This window comes from Mustelus asterias, chromosome 2 (assembly GCF_964213995.1).
Source record: "Mustelus asterias chromosome 2, sMusAst1.hap1.1, whole genome shotgun sequence".
Classification (NCBI taxonomy): domain Eukaryota; kingdom Metazoa; phylum Chordata; class Chondrichthyes; order Carcharhiniformes; family Triakidae; genus Mustelus; species Mustelus asterias.
Genome location: NC_135802.1, coordinates 62996711 through 63018652, shown reverse-complemented (window position 1 = coordinate 63018652; position 21942 = coordinate 62996711). Strand labels below are relative to the sequence as shown.

At 42.5% G+C, this 21942-nt stretch overlaps 1 protein-coding gene across 6 annotated transcripts in view; it reads left to right on the top strand.

Annotated features, from left to right (window-relative positions):
- tpk1 (thiamin pyrophosphokinase 1) overlaps positions 1 to 21942 on the top strand; it is a 381820-nt gene that overhangs the window by 234107 nt on the left and 125771 nt on the right. For all 6 annotated transcript variants that reach the window (XM_078236390.1, XM_078236382.1, XM_078236417.1 and 3 more), the window contains one exon: positions 9513 to 9624. In XM_078236390.1, coding sequence (XP_078092516.1) covers positions 9513 to 9624 — 112 coding nt within the window. The remainder of the gene's footprint in view (positions 1 to 9512; positions 9625 to 21942) is intronic.

Sequence of the window (21942 nt, the reverse complement as noted above, 5' to 3'; positions counted from 1 at the left end):
GATACGCACACAAAGCAAGGGCACATGAAGTGAGGTAAATGCTAATTGCACACAACATGAGAGCCATGCGCTCCCTCTGCATCCAATGAGGTGTAAATATTTATTTTGGTTTTACAACTTGAAGTTAATGACGGTTCTATATGAATGATTAAACATTTTCTATAACTCGTTAAGAAATATTTGGCATATATTAAACATAATCAATCTTATTCAAGGGTCATGGTTAGTGCACAAGCCCGATTTCAATCTTATGGCCCACTGAGGTGAAGGAGGGCCACTCATGTGGCCCACTCACTAGCCTATGTTTCCCGTCACTGGTGTAGATGCATTTAAGGAGAAGTGACACGGAGAGAAAAAATGGATGGATATATTGATAGATATATTGATATATGAAGAGCAGAGGGAGGTTGCTCATGTATAACATGGATCTGTAGGGTGAACTGGTTTGTTTCGGTCCTGTTTGCATTATGTAATACACCCAATAATGAAAGGGCGGTGTGTTTTGTGATTCTCTGTGAACTCATCCACACCTTTACCCTGCTGCTTCAGGTGATCAGCTTGAAGTGCTTAATTTACGAGACTAAGTGGTGCAGTTTTTTTTTAATTCTTGAGATGTCACAGGTGTGGAGAATCTCAGTGGACCACTGTTTAAGGCAGAAATATGTAAATTGCGCCTATGCTACAGTCAGATTATTTCCCCCACCTCTCCAGTTCATTAGCGCAGTTTGCCCATATAAATTGTTGGGATCTTTTGCTGGGCTTTGCTAGTTTGCATCTTAAAGGAGTGTTTGTCTATTTACAGTCAGCTGTAAGTTTTTTTTGGGTATATTTATTTATATTCTTCTTGTTGCATAGAATCCTCGAAGTGATTCCCACTGTTTTTATTATCTCCACACGAGTCCTGTTGACAGCTGTTATTTCAGTTGCAAAAGCAAATTGCTCAACATGGAATTAATTCTACTGCATTTCCTTTATCAATATAATCAGCCACTTCTTCAAAAAATAAATTACATCTCTGAAATGTATCTTGCCTTTAACAATTGATGTTGGCTATCTATAATTGACCCTGCATCTCTAAGCGCTCACTAATTTGATATCAGATTATGCATTTTAAGAGTTTGCCCACAACTGATGTTAAACTAATGAGGCTATAGTTAATGGGTTTATCCTCCTTATACTTCCTGAAATAGGTGTTACATTGGTTCTGCTTTAGCTAACTGCCACATTTTGCATATCCATAGAGAATTGAAATTTTGTGATCATAGCCTCAGAGGCCTCCTTACAACTTCCTTCAAAAATCCAAAGTGCATTCCACCGGGATCCCTGGTCTTACCTACTTTAATTTCTGTTCTTTTTTTAGAAGCATATCTTTTTCAAGGGCTTTCTCTAACAATTTTTCTTCATAATTTCTCATAAACATACATTCTCATTTCAAATGCCATTTCTAAATCCTGATGCAAAGTTTTTCGTATCTTTGCTATATCTATATCCACCACCAGATTCCTTCCTCATCACTGAAAAGGACAGTTGTTTAATTGTTTTTTTACTATTAATAATAAAAGTCCTTGCTGTTTCCTCCTATATTACCTGCTACTTTTTTCATATTTCCTTTAAGTCCTTCTCTAGCCTCTCTCCTCACCTCCCCTCTAGACTTTCTGTATTACACATTATTTTCTTCAGCATTTTTTTGCCATAACTTTCTCGTGCACCTCCCACATTAGCTCCACTGTATTACATTCCCTCTCTGGACCACACATCCTGACACTATATTAGCAGGAATTTCATAACAAGCTTAGGCATCTCATTCTGCATTCCTTCCTCATCAGCTTGAGTATCCCACTATTTATCCACTCAACGCTACCAATTTAAGTGCTGTCCTGCACCCATTCCTGTCAGATCCCAGTACATAGCTGAATTGTGAGCAATATTAATTATTATTATTCAGTGCTAGAGAGATAAATAAATATTTGGTGGAACTGTGTATTTAAAATAAAATAACAAGTCCATCAAAGAGTTAAGCAAAACACTTCACTTCAGATTACAACAATTGTGTGTGGGTACTACATGCTCGGTCTTGTAAAATGTGGAAATGGTTGTAGTCGTTGGATTGAATGGCAATGCTGGATAGCATTGTATGTTTTAATAAGTTCAAGTAGGCTGGTGCTATAAAGATAAGAAGCAGCAGAATTTTGATTTGAGCAGTTCATTGTAATTTGTGCCATTAGCAGTGACTATTACTAACTACAAAGAACAAAGAAAATTACAGGCCCTTCGGCCCTCCAAGCCTGCACCGACCATGCTGCCTGACTTAACTAAAACCCCCTACGCTTCCGGGGACCATATCCCTCTATTCCCATCTCATTCATGTACTTGTCAAGACGCCCCTTAAAATCACTACCGTATCTGCTCCCACTACCTCCCCCGGCAGCGAGTTCCAATCACCCACCACTCTCTGTGTAACAAATCTGCCTCGTACATCTCTTTTAAAACTTGCCCCTCGCACCTTAAACCTATGCCCCCTAGTAATTGCTACGTAAGTATAGAATCATTCAATCATTCGCTTATGTTAGTAAATGACACTGTGATGAATTGGTGTGCTTTTACACAATTTTGGTATCTCTTTGCATCAGAAATGACGCTAGTTTCACTTTGCCGAAAAGCAAATATAGCGCGAGGGAAAAATGTTGTCCCCACATTGGCACTCAGTATTTGCACAGCTCATGTACTACTGCACATGGACAAGCATAAGCTTTGGATAATGCATTTTATTTACATTGTTAAAATTGCCAACCTGACCAATTGTAACACTGGATGGAAGTCTGTCCAAATGGCAGTGCAAAATGCTGTTATAATCCTGTATTTTCTTTCTGCAACACAATAACAATGGTGCAAGTAATGGCAAGCTGAGTATAACATGGAAATTACACTTTGGAAACATTGCAGGTATTTTTTCTCATGCTTAACTCGGAGATCTGCTTTCAGAGGCAAGTCCATGGTCTCTATGATAGCGATATGAACCAAAATATGACCTTTTGTGCAAAGTAATCTGGCAAAGCTGCCTGAAGAATGGGCAATAAAGGTTAATAATGATGGAGTGCTGCTGTTTATTACAGTAACCTCTTGATCTCTCTGGCTGTTGGAAACATAATGAGGGGATTCTCCCAGCTCGCTGCACTGCTTTTATAGCCACTGGAGGAAACTTGGCACTGCCGACTGGGCATCGGGCAGTGCCAGGGGCGGGAACTAATGGGGGTGGGGCCTAATGGGGGCAGGGCCTAATAGGGACAGGGCTGATGGGGTAATCAGTGGGGGTTGGGGCCCTGCTGCCGCTCTGCATTTGGGATCGCGAGCAGAGGGACAGTGGCCAGCGATCGTGGCTGGGCATCGGGTTGGGGGCGAGGGGGAAAATAAAACATGTAGTTACACAGACTCGATGGACAAGAGCTGATGCAAAGAGGGATAACAGTAAGCACTCTGAAATCTCTGGAAATATGCTGGGGTGGGGTTGGGACTGCTGGGGTGGTGGGGTTGGGGCTGCCCCATTGGGAGGGGTGGGATCGGGAGATCGGGGCTGCTCGGGGGGTGGGGAAGGGGGGGGTGTAGGTCGAGGCTGGCCCAGACATGTTCGCGGGGCCAGCAATCAGGCCATGGGGAGGGGGGTTCAGTAACCCAGCATTGCGAGGTTGCTGTGCTGGCCAGTGATTGGGTGGCCAGCAGTGCGGGGCTGCTGTACATGTGCCAATCTTGGTGCTGACAGATCAGTGCATGTGCAGTGGCCCGCTCAGCGCTATGCTGCCGGTCGCTCTAGTGGGAATGTGCCCCGTCCTCTGAATCTTCACGAGATTCACGCTGGTGCACTTGCATTGCACAGAGTATGGGAGATTCATTTTGAAACTCCCGCTGAAAAAATTATTCCAATTTTTACACAAATTTGACACTTCAAATTTTTTTGGGAGAATCGCCCTGAACATTTTGACAGATTGTGCATCTCCATTCATAAACTCAGATTTATTCTGAATCAGAACAATATTCCCAAGATACTCAAATTTTCATCCAGTCACAGGGCCTGTTTCAAACCATAATATTTCAGGACCCTCAGCAATTCTCTGCAGTGCTTTAAACAACTTGCATCCTCGATGAAACACTTACATAGATAACTTCGCCCGATGTAAAAAGGGAACCACAGAATCAGATAACACTTTGCATTTGTATAGCACCTTTAACATAGTAAGGTGTCCAAAGATCAATTTAATGCGAGGTAAGTCCATTCAAAGGTCTGATTGCAGCAGGGAAGAAGCTGTTCTTGAGTCGGTTGGTACGTGACCTCAGAGTTTTGTTTCTTTTTCCCGAAGGAAAAAGGTGGAAGAGAGAATGTCCGGGCTGCGTGGGGTCCTTAATTATGCTGGCTGCTTTGCCAAGGCAGCGGGAAGTGTGGACAGAGTCAATGGATGGGAGGCTGGTTTGCATGATGGATTGGACTACATTCATGACCTTTTGTAGTTTCTTGCGGTCTTGAGCAGAGCAGGAGCCATACCAAGCTGTGATACAACCAGAAAGAATGCTTTCTATGGTGCATCTGTAAAGGTTGGTGAGAGTCATAGCTGACATGCCAAATTTCCTTAGTCTTCTGAGAAAGTAGAGACTTTGGCGGGCTTTCTTAACTATAGTGTCAGCATGGGGGGGACCAGGACAGGTTGTTGGTGATCTGGACACCTAGAAACCTGAAGCTTTCAACCATTTCTACTTCGTCCCTGTTGATGTAGACAGGGGCATGTTCTCCTCTATGCTTCCTGAAGTCAATGACAATCTCCTTCGTTTTGTTGACATTGAGGGAGAGATTATTGTTGCCGCACCAGTTCACCAGATTCTCTATCTCATCCCTGTACTCTGTCTTGTCATTGTTTGAAATTTGACCCACTATGGTGGTGTCATCAGCAAACTTGAAAATCGAGTTGGAGGGGAATTTGGCTGCATAGTCATAGGTGTGTAAGGAGTATAGTAGGGGCTGAGAACACAGTCTTGTGTGGCACCGGTGTTGAGGATGATTGTGGAGGAGGTGTTGTTGCCTCTCCTTACTGATTGTGATCTGTGGGTTAGGAAGTTCAGGATCCAGTTGCAGAGGGAAGAGCCAAGGCCCAGGCCACGGAGTTTGGCGATGAGTTTCATAGGAATAATGATGTTGAAGGCTGAGCTGTAGTCAATAAATAGGAGTCTAACATAGGTGTCTTTATTATCTAGGTATTGCAGGGTTGAGTGCAGGGTCAGGGAGATGGCGTTTGCTGTGCACCTGTTGCAGCGGTAGGTGAACTGTAGTGGATCCCCGGCAATCCGGGAGGCTGGAATTGATTCGTGCCATGACTAGCCTTTCGAAGCACTTTATAATGATGGATGTCAGAGCAACCGGATGATAGTCATTAAGACACGCTGCTTGGCTTTTCTTTGGTACTCGGATGATGGTCATCTTCTTAAAGCAGATAGGGATCTCAGATTGTAGTAAAGAGAGGTTGAATATGTCTGCGAATACCCCCACCAGTGCAGGATCTGAGTGCTTGTCTGGGTACCCCATCCAGGCCAGTCGTTTTCCATGGGTTGACCTTTGAGAAGGCTGCTCTGACACTGTAATGGTGACTCAGATACAGGTTCATCCGAGGCTTCCAGGATGGAGGACCATGCTCTCACTGCTCTTGCTCAACATGGGCATAGAATGCATTGAGCTCATCAGGGAGCGGTGTGTTGGAGCCAGCAATTTTACATGATTTTACATGAAAGACCTTACACGCCTTGTATTTGGGTTTGGATTTCTCCCCGCTGGTGTGAGAACTCAATAAACTGTTTGACAATTGGAACGGACCCGAGTGTGGAGTGATTCCTCTGAGCTCATTCATGCCAACACTGGCAAATACCTTTTTTTAGACTTTGATTTAAACTGAATACCTGCAGGTGTCAGGCCAGAGGCAATGTGAGGACAATTTATCCTCGTCGCCTGATGTAAAGATGCACTTTCACAGACTTCATTGGTGAATACAAAAGGTATTTATTGCTTCCAAAATGTCTCTGCCTAGGAGCCTTTCTCACCACATGGTGATGCCACACTCTGAGTTCCGATAGGTCACCCCGGCCAGGTGACCCTTATATATAGCCAAATGATGACCCAGAATTCTTGTTTCTAACACGTTTTTAGCAGTTCCTCTGGGCAAAGGTGGCTTTGAAGTTGTTTTGGACAATGATTCAGAGGATGAGTATTCCACTCACACAGATGAGTTGCTTCAGCAAGCAGAAATCAAATTAAAGTGACTACAAGGATAGTTTGCTTCACACCTTGTCCATGCAGAATCATGCCCAATATTGTGCAAACTTCACAGCATGCAAAAATATGTGTAACATTAAAAGCTTTATTTATATAATTAAGCAAAAAAGAAATACTGTTCAAAATCAAGGTCACATATGGTAAAACAAATATTGGGATCAAAAAGAGGGAACTCATAGAAAACACGAATAGACTTTGAGTATATTCAAGAGATATGAGTTATCGATCCTTCTGCCAGCGGAAGCATTTTATCCACACCTACTGTATCAAAACCCTTCATGATTTTGAATACCTTTATTGAATCCCTCAATATTCTACGTTGTAAGGAGAACAATTCCAGCATTATTCTCTTGAAATAACTACAGCCCCTCGTGCCTCGTACCATTCTAGAAAAGACCCTCAGCATCGTATCCAAGGCCTTGACATCCTTTCTGAAGTATGGCACTTAATCTATTTTTGTCACTTTGCAATTTTCTGTTCTCTATCTCTCACAATTCACCACATTTCCCAGCTTTGCCTCATTTGCAAACTTTAATATACTCCCCAAATCCAAGTCATTTTTTATAATTGAAATGCTGAGGCCAAGCACCAATCCTTGTGGATATTTCTTGTCACTTGCCAATCCAAGAATGAATCTCTTATCCATCTTTCTGCCTCCAAATTCCCAATTCACTTCCTATCTGCTTTGCAGAGCTATTTTGAATTCCAAGGGACTCACTTTTAAATTTTTGTGGACTTTTCGTCCTTGTCAGGCAAGAATTCAATGCAGTAGAAACAAAATAAGCCATTGGACAACCACGAAAAAACAGGAGGAATGTAGATTTTTAGGCAGATCACTAAATTCAGACACATTGTATAATTGTTCACTAAATCAAGTACACATATTTTGGAGTTGAATTTCCATTTTTCCTTCTTGGAGAGCTTAATTTCTCATTTGTAAAGGAAATGGAGCTCTACTCACTTATTCAGGTGCTGCAGCATGTCTATGAATCTCGCATACAGAAACCTGCTTTAATCAGGTCTTATTAATGTGCATGATTTCCCATAAAATTGAGGGGAAAATTACACAAGGTGAGCAAAGTGGTTGGTAATAGCTGTAATTAACACAAATCAGTCAGGCACACAAAATAGCCATCTGCAGGATGCTGCAAATATACAAAGTAAAAACCGTGCAACGCAAATATTCACAAAACAGTGCAGGAAGCAAAGTGCACTCACAGAAACAGTATTTGACCACTGCCCACCAGGGAAAAGTAGCTATTAAAGAAGGATTTTCACTGTCAGGATCCTAATGATTAATGGCAAAATTACAAGTTTGATACAAGTAGCAGCTGAAAAACTGTTGGAGGTTTGACGGTAACCATGTATAAATGGGCAATTGAGATTTACTCTAATCAGTGAAGTTGCAAATAAGTTGATCGTGATCCTTATTAACACCACAGGATTCTGGATACACTTGGAGAATTCAGATTTTACCTATATTTCCCGTAAAGATAAAATTGTCACTGTAGATTTCCCTTAAATCAGTTATTGACAAATAGATCTGTAGTGTGTATCTGTGCAGAGAGAAGCCACAAAACTGGAAGACTGTTTTGAAAAAGGGAAGCTTTCAGTGGGAGGGGGAACAAGATGATACGTCGCAGTTGATTCCATAGGACCCATGCAGGTTCTTACAGCTACTTCGACAATAACATTGTTCATTTATTTGAAATGTGGGGAGCCTTGGCCTGCAGGATTAGACTTCTTAAAGATGAATATCACTTGTTCATGTTTTTAAGAAAAATGACTATGTACTCAGGCTTGCAATGGAGCCAATGTGTTGAAAATAGCTGCCACCCCCTGATAGACAAGCACCGTATGATCATCTTGGGATAGATCTCCCGGAATACGGAACAGAATAATTGTTTCACACTTTGTTCATACGGATGCATGCCTAGTTTGTTGGCCTTCAAATGGAGGTCAGGTGTTGTGCCATTCTGTCACCAGTCCATAGGGCCCATTTCATGCCTCCATTTATTCACCTCACTTTTGCCTAACATTTCTTTACCTTCCCAACTCCCACAGGCTTGACAAAGGATAAAAAATATTTTAAATCTATCTGAATCTACACAAGCTGAAAGGAGATACTTGCTGCCGTATGCAGCTACTTACCCTAAAGTGGACACATCATGTCGAATTCAAGTTGCTTGGCAGATTTTGTCCCTGCCCCATTAAGCTAGCTGGCAGTGCACAGCCAGAATTCTGTTAGGAGTTTATGCTCATTATTCTTATGGGTCCACAAAAAAATTGCATGCAGTCAGCTCATTAAGCTATTGGATGACTTGGCCCTGGCAGGCCACTAATCCATGCACAGATTTTGATCGGAGCACAAAATTGGGACAATAATACTTACATAAAAGCAAAATAATGAAGATACTGGAAATCTGAAATAAAAGCAAACAATGCTGAAATATTGCGCAGTTCAGGCAGCATCTGTAGAGAGAGAAATCTTAACTGTTTTGATGAAAGGCTGTTGACTTGGAACCTACTCTGTTTTTCTCTCTCCACAGATGCTGCCTGACCTGCAGAGTATTTCTGTCATTTTCTGTTTTAATTTATTACTATATACCATAATACTTATCCTACAAAGAGATTGACTGTCTTTGAGATGGGGAATGCTGAAGGAAAACAATGATGGAAATTTCATGTGCTTAAAGAAATTAGTTTGAATGGTTAATTAACTAGTTAATTGCTAAAAGTACCTAATAGGAAAATCCATGCTATGATTCTTCAAGCAAGAACAAAGTGTTTTAAAATACTACTGTTGAAGGAAAACCAAGTACTCTTATTTATGCTGAAAGATTCTAGGGCACAAAACTCTGCCAGGAGTGATGATCAGTGCAAAGCAAGATGCATCTTTTTGTTTTACAGTCTGAAATGGTTGCTGCTTACTACAATTTGTTTCTAATTTTTTTCGATGTGTAAGTACGCTGGCAAATTGGTTTTGATAAATTGGCTATTACAGGTAAGTTAATGCAAGTGATATCATAAAATGTCCCAACTGAACTGAATGGCGATGAAACGTTGGATTCTATTGACTACTTTAAAATCAAAAATGCATGGTTTTGATTTTTCAGTGTAAGTAGTTAGCAAAATGCTTTTCAAATTGAATTTAAAATTACATTTTCAATTTTAAAAAAAGCTGAAAATGTGTTGTTTCTGGCAGGGTCATCATAGACTGTGTGTTGACACAGGCATGGAGGATAAATGGTGCGGCCTTATCCCAGTGGGAAATCCATGCAACAATGTGACAACAACTGGCCTCAAGTGGAATCTGAGTAAGTGTGAACAATTTTGAGACGTCAGCTGGAATTTGCTGAAACAGCCCAAACACCACAATTGATCCACCTGTGGCAAACTTGCACCAGGATTTTCTGGAGATCTCATTCAACTATGCAACAGGCAGGGTAGAGATGATTTAACTGTGTTCCGCTGAAAAATGCTAGCTATCAATTCTGACCTTGATCACATGAACAGAGTTGCATTATTCATTCACTTATTGTTCTGGTTTATGAAAGCTCATGTTTGACCCATGAGTCATGGTTTGCTCAGGTGTCACAAAAATGTTTGGCAGGTTGTTGATTTTGCTTTCATCAGTCGTAGAAATATAATAACTGAGTATAAAATGGGTGGTACCTATGGCTGAACTAATCAAAGGCTTCTAAATTGTAATTGTTTTCAGAATTTGTTAGGCAAATTCATCGCAAAGCACAGATCCTGTGTTTTTGCAGGAGAAACATATTAAAAACAATGCACAATCCATAGCAGTTAATTATTTAATAATACATTGTTCACATCAATTCCCTTAAATGGAAAGCAACTGTAGTCATGGTCTCTAGTAGTCTTCCTCACACTTCAAATAGATCAATATTCTAAATTAGCAATTGACACTGTTAAAGTACCAGAGATCAGCGAATACATGCAAACATTAAATGGTAATCAAAAATTCAATTCCATTGAACAGGAAACATTCCAGTCAGCTAGTATTTCTAAAAGCTAGTTATCTTGGCAATAGCTAAAAACAATCAGCAAAGGACAATAGAAAAAATTCTATGTTTAAGAGAGAGTGATCTTGGAGCATAAACCATACCACTGCCAGTTTATCATCCTCTTTCCAGTTTAGTTTAAGTGGCAACGTAGCAATCAATTGAAACAGCATTAAGCCAGCAAATTGGACATCGCCATTGGTTGGAGAGGAGAGCTATGAAAGCTGGTCGGATTGTTACTGTTTTGATAAGGCCAATGGCGAAGCAGTGCAAAAGGTCCCAGGAAATTTTGGCATAGTGCAAGTAAAGGCCTAAGTGAATCACACCATCATTTCCCAGAAATGGAGTTGTGGAGTGCACCATAGTTACGCCATTACTGCAATGAAGGATTTGAGTGTATAGTAACTAATTATGTATTTTTTCAACCTTGATATTGACCCACTATGAGCCTTGGAAAGAAATGATTGTAATGTTGTACAGACTGAATTGACTTCCGAATAGATGACAAGATGTTCACCGCAAAACCGCTTGGTTCTTATAGTGAGTTTTACCTGTTTGTAAGCGATGAACCGCCACATTGATTAAGTACAGAAGCGCTCTACCTTGTTTAGTACGAATGCTGTCATGTTTCAGTCAGCTTATCCTCCATCAATCGTGTATTATGACATCAATCAACATTAATGGAGGTTTTCAAGAAATACATAACTTAAAAATGTGCTACGGTCTTTGAGGAAACAGGATTATTGTTCGCGTGAATGAGTTCAGAGGAATTACTCCACGCTCGGGGCTGTTCCAATCGTCAGATAGTTTATTGAACTCTCATGCCAGTGGGGAGAAGTCACAGGACAGACCCAAATATAACTCCACTGAGCAAAGAAAATCATCAACTTTCATATGGTTACTCGGCCCATATCGGCCGGACACAATCCAATCCTAAGGGTTACTGGTTGCATACATTATCCCTTGATCTACTGGAAGTGGCTATTAGTCATTCTGGGCGTGTCTGAGTGATCCGTGGTTTATCCCTGGCATCTTGGTGGTGAATGGCTAATCCATGATCCATGGCCTTGGGTGAGAACAATGAGGTCTCTCTGCTAAGCAGGTTGTTATCTCCTCATGTTCCTGTCCCTGACTTGAGCTATGTGTTGTGTCCTCTGGACAGAATGATCTTATCTCTCCGCCTGGCCATGTGGACACAAACATTGCCTGGAGATTACATCCTCCCCTGCTTTCACTAAGTTGTGTTTCCTTATAGAATGTTGATTGGGTGGAATATATTATTCTGTTCTCACTAAATTAAAGCAACAAATATGTGTGCTATCTTTCCCTGCTCTTATGATGTTATGTCCTCTAGCTTAAGCATAAACATTTGTTGGGAGATTGATGTGAACCTGCTGTTTTTCCTGCCTTTATGGTTCTGCACTTCGATTACAAGCATTATTTGTCAGTGAATTGATGTGAGAGGCCCCATCTAACCCTTGGTCAAGTAATTAAACCCATGTTTGATCTAACAGCCAGTGTGTCGAGGTATTGGGTTGTTTAATACTGCAGCTTGCATGGTTTGAGGTATTTGAACTGTTTAATATAGCAGCTAGTAACCCTCCACTGAATATACGTGATCTAATACATACATTCTGGAGGATTTAACAATTATACATGTGATATACCTATACACAAAAACATCTAAACTTAATCTACTTATACTTTCATGTTATGCCGCAGGTGCTTTGCCATTTTTCCACACTAACAGTCATGGTGGAGTGGACTATCTTGTAGCATTGCATCTAGTTAAGGTGCTATTCCTTAGTTTCCAATGCAAATAATGGTAGTGGGAAGAATGGGATTGCTGATATCTGCTGTTTCTTTTCCCCATTCGGGGAATGAAGAGGAAGGAGAAACATGCTTACTTTGAAAGATTTAGAAAGGTCTCAGGTGTGCCTTACTTATATGTAAAGTGGTACCGCAGCATTCATTTCATTTGGACCTTTAACCTGAAGTTGTTGCTATTGGCTGTCTTTCTGGTGGGTGCCTTCATAAGGGCAATGTGCTGAATTGTTTGGCTTTGTATTCTGGACCATTTCTGGGAATAAATTTCAGATTGGACAGAAGTTTTCCTTGCAGTTTCTTTCTCCCAATCTACTTGAGCACAAAGCTTACCCAAAGTGGGAACTATTACATTTTCCAACATTGTTACCCACTCATTGAGAGAGAAACTACAAGTTGGGATGCCAGCCTATTGTGTAACATGAACCAATGGTCATCGATAAGCTGAATAAGTGATAAAGCTTTAAAATATGCAATTTGATAGCTGGATATTTAGTGAGAATGTTTTCTTGACTCATTAGATGATTTAATTTCTGTACACCTAATATTCACTTAATATGTTTCCTATACGGTTTTGTTGGGCTTTATTGAAAATAAATGAAAAATAATGTTATTTATTATCCATTGTGATAGTATACCAGTGTTACAGTTCTCATCCCAAACTAAGTATTTCTGATCAGATTCTTTTCATGGGAACATAAGAACTGGGGGTGGACCATTTGGTCCCTTGAACCTGCTCCACCATTCACTATAAGCCTGGCTGATCTCCTACCTTAACTCCACTTTTCTTCCTGCTCTCCATGTCTCTTTATTCCTTGAAAGATTAAAAATATATCAACCTCATTCTTGAATATAGTCTGTGACAGATCATCCACAAATTTCTGTGATAGATAATTCCAAAAAGCCAAAACCTTCTGAGTTGAAGACATTTCTCTTTGTCACAGTCCGAAATAATTGACCCCGACTCTGAGGCTATGTCCCCATGTACTAGATTCTTCAGCCAGGGGAAACAATGTTTCAGTGTCTACCCTACCATGCCCCTTCAAAACCTTGTTTGCTTCATTCTAAACTCCAGAAAATACAGGCCCATCAAGCAAGAATATCCTTTCCTAATTATAGAGACTAAAATTGCATATTCCAGATGTGGTCTCATAAAAACCCGATACAATTGTAGCAAGACGTCCTTATTGTTGCATTCCAATCCCCTTGCAATAAAAGTCTTCATGCTATTTTCCTTCCGAACTGCTTTCTGTTTCTGCATGCTAACCTGTGTTCCTTGTATGAGTATACCTAAGTCTTCTGAACATCAACATTTAGGAGTTTCACACTTTTCTTTCATTCCCAAAATGAATAACTCTACACTTTCCAACATGATAGTTGATCTGTCAGCTTGTGGCCTAGTCACGTAACCTGTCTGTATCTCTTTGGAAATTCTTTATGTCCTCCTCACAACTTGGATATTAAACTTTGTATCAATAAAGAAGTTAGATACGTCCAGGGCGATTCTCCCAAAGAAATTCCAAGTGTTGAATTCGCTTAAAATGAGAGTAAATCCCACTGGTTTTTCAGTGGGAGTTTCAAAATGAATCACCCACACTCTGTGCACTGTAGACTGCATGAGCATGAATCCAGTTGAAAATGAGGGTGGGGCCTATTCCTGTTGGAGAGGCCGGCAGCATAGAGCTGAGCGGGCCACTGCGCATGCGCGATCTGTCAGCACCGGGATCAGCACATGCACAGTAGCCCCGTACTGCCAGCCTCCCGATCGGAGGCCAGCCTTGCAACCCAGCATTGCCAGCGGTGCGACCCACCCACGGCCCGATCGCTGACCCACCGGATGTGTCTGGGCCACCCCCACTAGCCTGCCTCGATCTCCCCCCTCCCACAACCCTGATCTCCCAATCCCCCCCATCCCGGCAGCCCCAACCGCACCTCCCACCCACCCCCCAGCAGCTGACACCCCCATCCCGATGTCCAGACCTGATCGCTGGCCTCCCTCCCTCTATCATTCAACCCGAGTGCACCTTGGCACTGCCTGATGCCCGATGGGCAGTGCCAAGATGCCAATGGGCATTGCCATTTTGCCCCTTGGGCAATGCCAGGGGCCCAGGCAGGCACTGCGAGGCTGGCAGTGCTTAGCGGTATCCCTCCCTCGGCCTTCACTCCAGCGGAGTCGGGCCGACAGCTCCCTGCAAGTGGAGTGCTATGCTAAATCCCATTAGAGTGAACCACTCCTGGCGGTAAGGGGGGGTTGGTGGTGGGGGAGATGCTAGGGGGCCCAGAGGTTTCAGTCCCGGGCCTGCTAATGATATTTAAAATATATGGTAATGAAGGTTACTATAATTTATGCAGCTCCGTGCCAATTTCTGGTACGGAGCTGATGGCGCTGGAAATCCGGCTGCTGGAGACTCACAGAGGCCGTGGAGTCCAGTGGGGAGTCCGTGGAATGGCCTCCGCTCGAGTCTCCCAGCCCACTGCGCTACAAAAGCAGCGCAGTGGCTGGGAGAATCGCCCCCGTTACTCTTGGACTCTTTGAGCAGACTTTTCCTGTCCTGCCCACCACGGGAATTGTATCAGTGGGACAGGACCATGTAAAGGTCTGTTGACCTCGGATGGGATTTTCCGGTCTTGGGGCGAGCATGGCCGGAAAATCCCACCCTTCGTTTAAGTCATTAATATAGATTGTATATTGCATCTAGGGGTTTCCCTGTATCTACTCTATGAGCTACACCCTCAAAAAATGAATGAATTTGTTAAACCCTTTTGTAAGACCATGTTGACTCTGTTTGATCATACTATAATCTTCTAGGTGCATTGTTCGGACTCCCTTAATAATAAATTCCAGCATTTTACTGATGACTCATAATTGGTAATTCCCTGTTTTCTCTCTCTTTTCTTAAATCGTGGTGTTGCATTTGCTAATTTCCAATCCACTGGGACCATTCTAGGATCTAGGAAACTTTGAAATATCATAGCTAGTGCATGCAGTATCTCGATAGCTGCTTATTTTAGAATCCAAGAATGTTGGCCGTTAGGCCCTGGAACTTAGTCAACATTTAGTCCCTTAAATTTCTCCAGCACTTCTCTGCGGATAATAATTACTTTAACTTCTAAGCTGTCATTAGCGTTTTTTTAACTCTCTATTTCAGATACCTAATTTGAGTCTTCTACTGTGAAGATAAACATCAAATATTTGCTCAATATCACTGCCATTTCTTGATTTCTTCAGGATACTTTCTCCTAGGTCTGCCTGTAAGGGACTAATATTTACTTTAGTAATTCTTGTTATATACTTGTAAAAGCTCCTACAATTTCTTTTTATATCCCCTACTAGTTTATTCTCATGTTCTATTCCCTGTTTACCTTTTGGTGTCTCTTGGTTGGCTTCTAAAACATTCCAAATCTTTGACGTTATAAATGGTGCAAAGAATCTTTTATCTTTAATCCTTAAATCTTTTAATATGCTCCTATCCTTAAATTTCCTCAGAAACTATGCATAAATCTTTCTTGCTCGGTTTTTGTGTTTAATGGAATATTTCAACAAGATGCATGCCATTTTTAATGACAGGATTATTTTGTATCCATTGGACCTGCTGCTCAACATGGCCAGACACTCTGGCTCAAAGGTAAACTAAAAAAAACTTGCTGGATTTGTGTCAGAACGATGAGTTGCGATGTGACATTTCTGATTGAGTTCGTCCTTGCAGCTTGCTGTGCAGGCTGCATGTATGGGCTGCCAAAGACGCACAAAAGTGATATCTCTTGATGCATTACCTTCTCTATGATCAGTTCTGTACAGCATGAGTTGGCCAAATGGCTGAGTGAGTTGTTACAACCAATTTTGAGCAAGTTTTCCACGCACTCATTGAAGGATTCCTTCACATTCGCGAAGACCATACAGGATTTGTATGTTGCTGGCATTGCTGTGTCCATGTTTGAGTTATAAGGAGAGGTTGGATGGACTGGGACTTTTTTCTCTGGAGCATGGGAGACTTAGGGGTGATCTTATAGAGATCTATAAAGTAATGAGGGCATCGATCAGCTAGTCAATATCTTTTCCCAAAGGTAGGTGAGTCTAAAACTAGAGGGCACAGGTTTAAGGTGAGAGGGGGGAGATACAAAAGGGTCCAGAGGGGCAATTTCTTCACACAGAGGTGGTGTCAGGAACAAGCTGCCAAAGGTAGTAGTAGAGGCGAGTACAATTTTGTCTTTTAAAAAGCATTTGGACAGTTACATGAGTAAGATGGCTATCGAGGGATATGGGCCAAACGCGGGCAATTGGGATTAGCTTAGTGGTTAAAAAAAAAGGGCGGCATGGACAAGTTGGGCCGAAGGGTCTGTTTCCATGCTGTAAATCTCTATGACTCCATGTGTTCATTTGATATTGTTAGCCTATACACCAATATTCCTCTGAAGGAACTGCCTCCCGAAGATACACAAGGCAAACACACCCGGCCGTCCCATCCGATCGGGCAATGGGACCCTGTGCGAGAACCTCTCCGGCTATGTCGAGGGCATCCTGAAACCCATTGTACAAAGAACCCCCAGCTTTTGTCGCGACACTACGGACTTCCTACAGAAACTCAACGCACATGGAGCAGTTGAACCAGGAGCACTCCTCATCACAATGGATGTCTCGGCACTCTACACCATCATCCCCACAATGATGGCATTGCTGCAACGGCCTCAGTACTCAACACCGACAACTGCCAGTTTCCAGATGCAATTTTACAACTCATCCGCTTCATCCTGGACCACAATGTCTTCACCTTCAACAACTTGTTCTTCATCCAGACACACGGAACAGCCATGGGGACCAAATTCTCACCTCAATATGCCAACATCTTCACGCACAGGTTCGAACAAGACTTCTTCACCACACAGGACCTTCAACTGATGCTATACACTAGATACATCGATGACATTTTCTTCCTTTGGAGTCATGGTGAACAATCACTGAAACAACTATATGATGACATCAGCAAGTTCCATCCCACCATCAGACTCACCATGGACTACTCTCCGGAATCGGTTGCATTCTTGGACACACGCATCTCCATTAAGGACGGTCACCTCAGCACCTCACTATACCGCAAGCCCACGGATAACCTCACGATGCTCCACTTCTCCAGCTTCCACCCTAAACACGTTAAAGAAGCCATCCCCTACGGACAAGCCCTCCGTATACACAGGATCTGCTCGAATGAGGAGGATCGCAACAGACACCTCCAGACGCTGAAAGATGTCCTCATAAGAACAGGATATGGCGCTCGACTCATCGATCGACAGTTCCGACGCGCCACAGCGAAAAACCGCACCGACCTCCTCAGAAGACAAACACGGGACACGGTGGATAGAGTAGCCTTCGTCGTCCAGTACTTCCCCGGAGCGGAGAAGCTACGGCCTCTCCTCCGGAGCCTTCAACATGTCATTGATGAAGACGAACATCTCGCCAAGGCCATCCCCACACCCCCATTTCTTGCCTTCAAACAACCGCACAACCTCAAACAGACCATTGTCCACAGCAAACTACCCAGCCTTCAGGAGAACAGTGACCACGACACCACACAACCCTGCCACAGCAACCTCTGCAAGACGTGCTGGATCATCGACACGGATGCCATCATCTCGCGTGAGAACACCATCTACCAGGTACACGGTACCTACTCTGGCAACTCGGCGAACGTTGTCTACCTGATATGCTGCAGGAAAGGATGTCCCAAGGCATGGTACATTGGGGAAACCATGCAGACGCTACGACAACGGATGAATGAACACCATTCGACAATCACCAGGCAAGACTGTTCTCTTCCTGTGAGGGAGCACTTCAGCGGTCACGGGCATTCAGCCTCTGATCTTTGGATAAGCGTTCTCCAAGGCGGCCTTCACGACACACGACAGCGCAGAGTCGCTGAGCAGAAACTGATAGCCAAGTTCCGCACACATGAGGACGGCCTCAACCGGGATCTTGGGTTCATGTCACACTATCAGTAACCCCCACAGCTTGCCTCCTGGACTTGCAGAATCTCACTGGCTGTACTGTCTGGAGACAATACACATCTCTTTAACCTGTGCTTAATGCTCCCTCCACTCACATTGTCTGTATGTTTAAGACCTGGTTGGCTGTAGAGATTCGCATTCTAATCAGTATTCTGTAACTTGATTTTGTGTCTCTGTGCCCTGTTTGAGAGCAGATATCCACTCCATCTGACGAAAGAGCAGCGCTCCGAAAGCTAATGGCATTTGCTACCAAATACACCTGTTGGACTTTAACCTGATGTTGTTAAAACTCTTCCTCTGAAGGAAGCCATAGATATCTGTGCTGCAGCACTATACCATGGCGATCTGAATCTGCCACCATTGCATGAATTAGTATCCATTGAGCTTATGAACTCAGCAACTCACACAGTTGACTTCAGGTTGAATAGCACCATGTATGCCCAAATAGATGGTGTTGCAATGGGATCTCCAATAGGCCCCGCTCTTGCAAATATCTTGTTGGGTTTCATGAGAAATGTGTCTTAGATGGAATGACACCTAACCTCCTATCCTTTGCATATTTCCGATATGTGGATGATATAGTTGCTATATTCAAATGTGCAGCTGCAGGTAATAATTTCCTTATATGTCTTATTGTGTTCCAATCTGCTCTCAAATTCACCTTTGAAACGGAGCAGTTCAATTAACTACCTTTCCTTAATGTACGAGTTGAGAAATCTGCCGGGAGTTCTCTACCACCGTTTACCACAAGCCTAGTTTCACTGGTCAATACACATGTCAATACACAATTTCACATGCTGTAAGATTGGCCTTATTGGCAACTTTGTAAAATAGAGCCTGAGCCATTTGCTCGCCGTGCAAACTTGATGCCGAAATAGGGTGCAGGATAATGGTTATCCTGATCAGGTCATTTCACGCTCCATATTGTGCAAACTCATGAATGGGCATAAGGCCATCACTTTAAATCCTGAAAAATGACCAGTCAACCTTAGGTTACCCTGGAAGGGCAAAGTATTTCAAAATATTGAGCAACAGATGAAGCTTTGCAGTAGCAACATGAGTGGTATTCGCCACTAACAGGATGCTGCCTTCAAGCCAAAGATATTTTGCCCATCACACAAATGAGTAACGTGATATGTGAATTTCAATGCCAGTGTCATTCACTGTGATTCAACAGGAGGGCTGTCAAAGCTGGAGGAGCAATTAGCTGCCTTACAGCTTGAAAGGAGCAGCGACAAGGCCTCTAGACTTGCCAGGAGCACTGATTCTCTGGACTGCTGCCAGAGGGCCACCTTAAACTGATCCCCACTGTTTGTGAAATCTGGAGGCCGACTGGAAAATACAACTTGGCTCTTTTTATTGACCTTATGTGGGGAACATGAAATTGATTGTAAAAGTTTCTATCGGTATGTAAAGAGAAAAAGATTGACAAAAACGAATACAGTCAGAAATGGGAGAATTCATAATGGGGAATAAAGAAATGGCCGAGGAATTAAATTTTTTCTTTGCTTCAGTCTTCACAAAGGAAGACAGGAATAATGTAGCAGAAGTTATGAGAAAAACATGCTTTAGTGAGGAGCTAAAGGAAATCAGCATTAGTAGAGAAATGGTTTTGGGGAAATTGATGGGATTGAAGGTGGATAAATCTCCAGGTCCTGATAATCTTCATCCCAAAGTACTTAAGGAAGTGGCCCTGAAAATATTAGATCCGTTGGTGGTTATTTTTCAAAATTCTTTGGACTCTGGACTGGTTCCTACAGATTGGAGGGTAGCTAATGTAAGCCCACTATTCAAAAGGGAGGTAGAGAGAAAACCGGGAACTATAGGCCAGTCAGCCTAATGTCAATACTGTAGAAGTTGCTGGAGTCTATTATCAAGGATTTTATAACTCAGCATTTGGAAGGCAATAATATAATCAGATAAAGTCAGCATGGATTTACAAAGGGGAAATCATGCTTGACAAATCTATCGGAATTCTTTGAGCATGTGACTAGTGGAGTTGACCAAGGAGAACCAGTGGATATGGTTTATTTAGACTTTCAGAAGGCTTTTGACAAGGTCTCACGTAACAGACTATTATGTAAAGTTAACGCACATGGGATTACAGATAATGTCTTGAGATGGATAGAAAGCTGGTTAGCAGGTAGGAAACAAAAGGTTGGCAGAAATTGATCTTTTTCTTATTGGCAGTCAGTGACTAGTGGGGTTCTGCAGGGATCTGTGCTAGGACCCTAACTGTTCACATTATATATTAATGATTTGGAAGAGGGAACAATATGTATTATCTCCAAATTTGCAGATGATACAAAGTTGGGTGGGAGGGTGAAGTATGAGGAGGATGCAGAGATGCTTCAGCATGATTTGGACAGGCTGAGTGTGTAGGCATATGCATGGCAGATGCAGTAAAATGTGGATAAATGTGAGGTTATCCACTTTGGCAATAATAGGAAGACAGATTATTACTTGAATGGGTGTAAATTGAGAGAGATGGATACTCAGCAAGACCTGGGTGTCCTCGTGCATCAGGTGCTGAAAGTAAGCGCGCAGGTACAGCAGACAGTAAAGAAGGTAAATAGTATATTGGCCTTCATAGCGAGAGGAATCAAGTATAGGACAGGGATTTTTTGTTGCAATTGTATAGGGTGTTGGTGAGGCCACACCTGGCGTATTGTGTGCAGTTTTGATGTCCTTATCTGAGGAAAGATGTCCTTGCTACAGAGGGAGAACAACGAAGGTTTACCAGGCTAATTCCTGGGATGGCAGGTCTGTCACACGAGGAGAGGCTAAATCGGTTAGGATTATATTCACTGGAGTTTAGAAGAGTGAGAGGAGATCTCATAGAAACCTCAAAATTCTAACAGGAATAGACAGGATAGATTCAAAAATCTACGGAGCTAGGGTCGGGGAGAGGGCCTGGGTAAGATATTCTGTCAGAGAGTCGGCGCAGACTCAATGGGCTGGTTGGCCTCTTTTGCACTGTAGGGATTCTATGTACGTGGGTAGCCCTGCCAGCCTGTCAAAATGGCCCAGCACGGGATGCAACCAGGGAACCCACACACTGTCCATCCGGCAAGGCTGTATTCTTGCTCCCAACCACCTCTGTTCACAGCCATGGTGGGGGACTTAAATTCCAGTCCGATATCTCTGACATTGTAAGACACCTTCAATACTGCACTGGATTATGTACTCAAGTCTCCGAGTGGAACCTGAACCCACAGTCCTTTGGCTCAGAAGTGAGAGTGCTACCCACAGTGTGAGCCACTGCTGAGCTGTGACCGCTGCAGAACCACCTTGGAAAAATCACAGCTGTAAAAACATTAACTGACAGATGGAAGAACTGACGACGAATAAATTGTAATTCCCCATTGGCAGACTGTGGTGACTATCTTTCTTCTCAATCCTAAATTAAAAACCTGTTTTTCACAGTTTAGCTTTTTCTGATATTGGTATACAAATTAGAGTTTTAACTCTCATTTTTCTATTGCACCAATGTGAGATCTTGCACAGAACTTATTAGCTTCAAAGCACTCAGCCTAATAACTCCTACTCAAACAAGAAATCCATTGTGTTACTTAGGCCATTGTGATTTTCCGACTGTAATATAATTTACTTTTACTGAAAGAGGCCTCATTACTGATACTGTCTGCAGAGATAATTCAGTTCATTATCAGAAACCGCTTCCATTTATATATTAGACAACAAGGTGAATGCTCCAAGCACAAATGCGCACACTGTGTAAAATGTTCAGTAATATGCGGTGGTGGGAGACATTTTCTGATGACACTT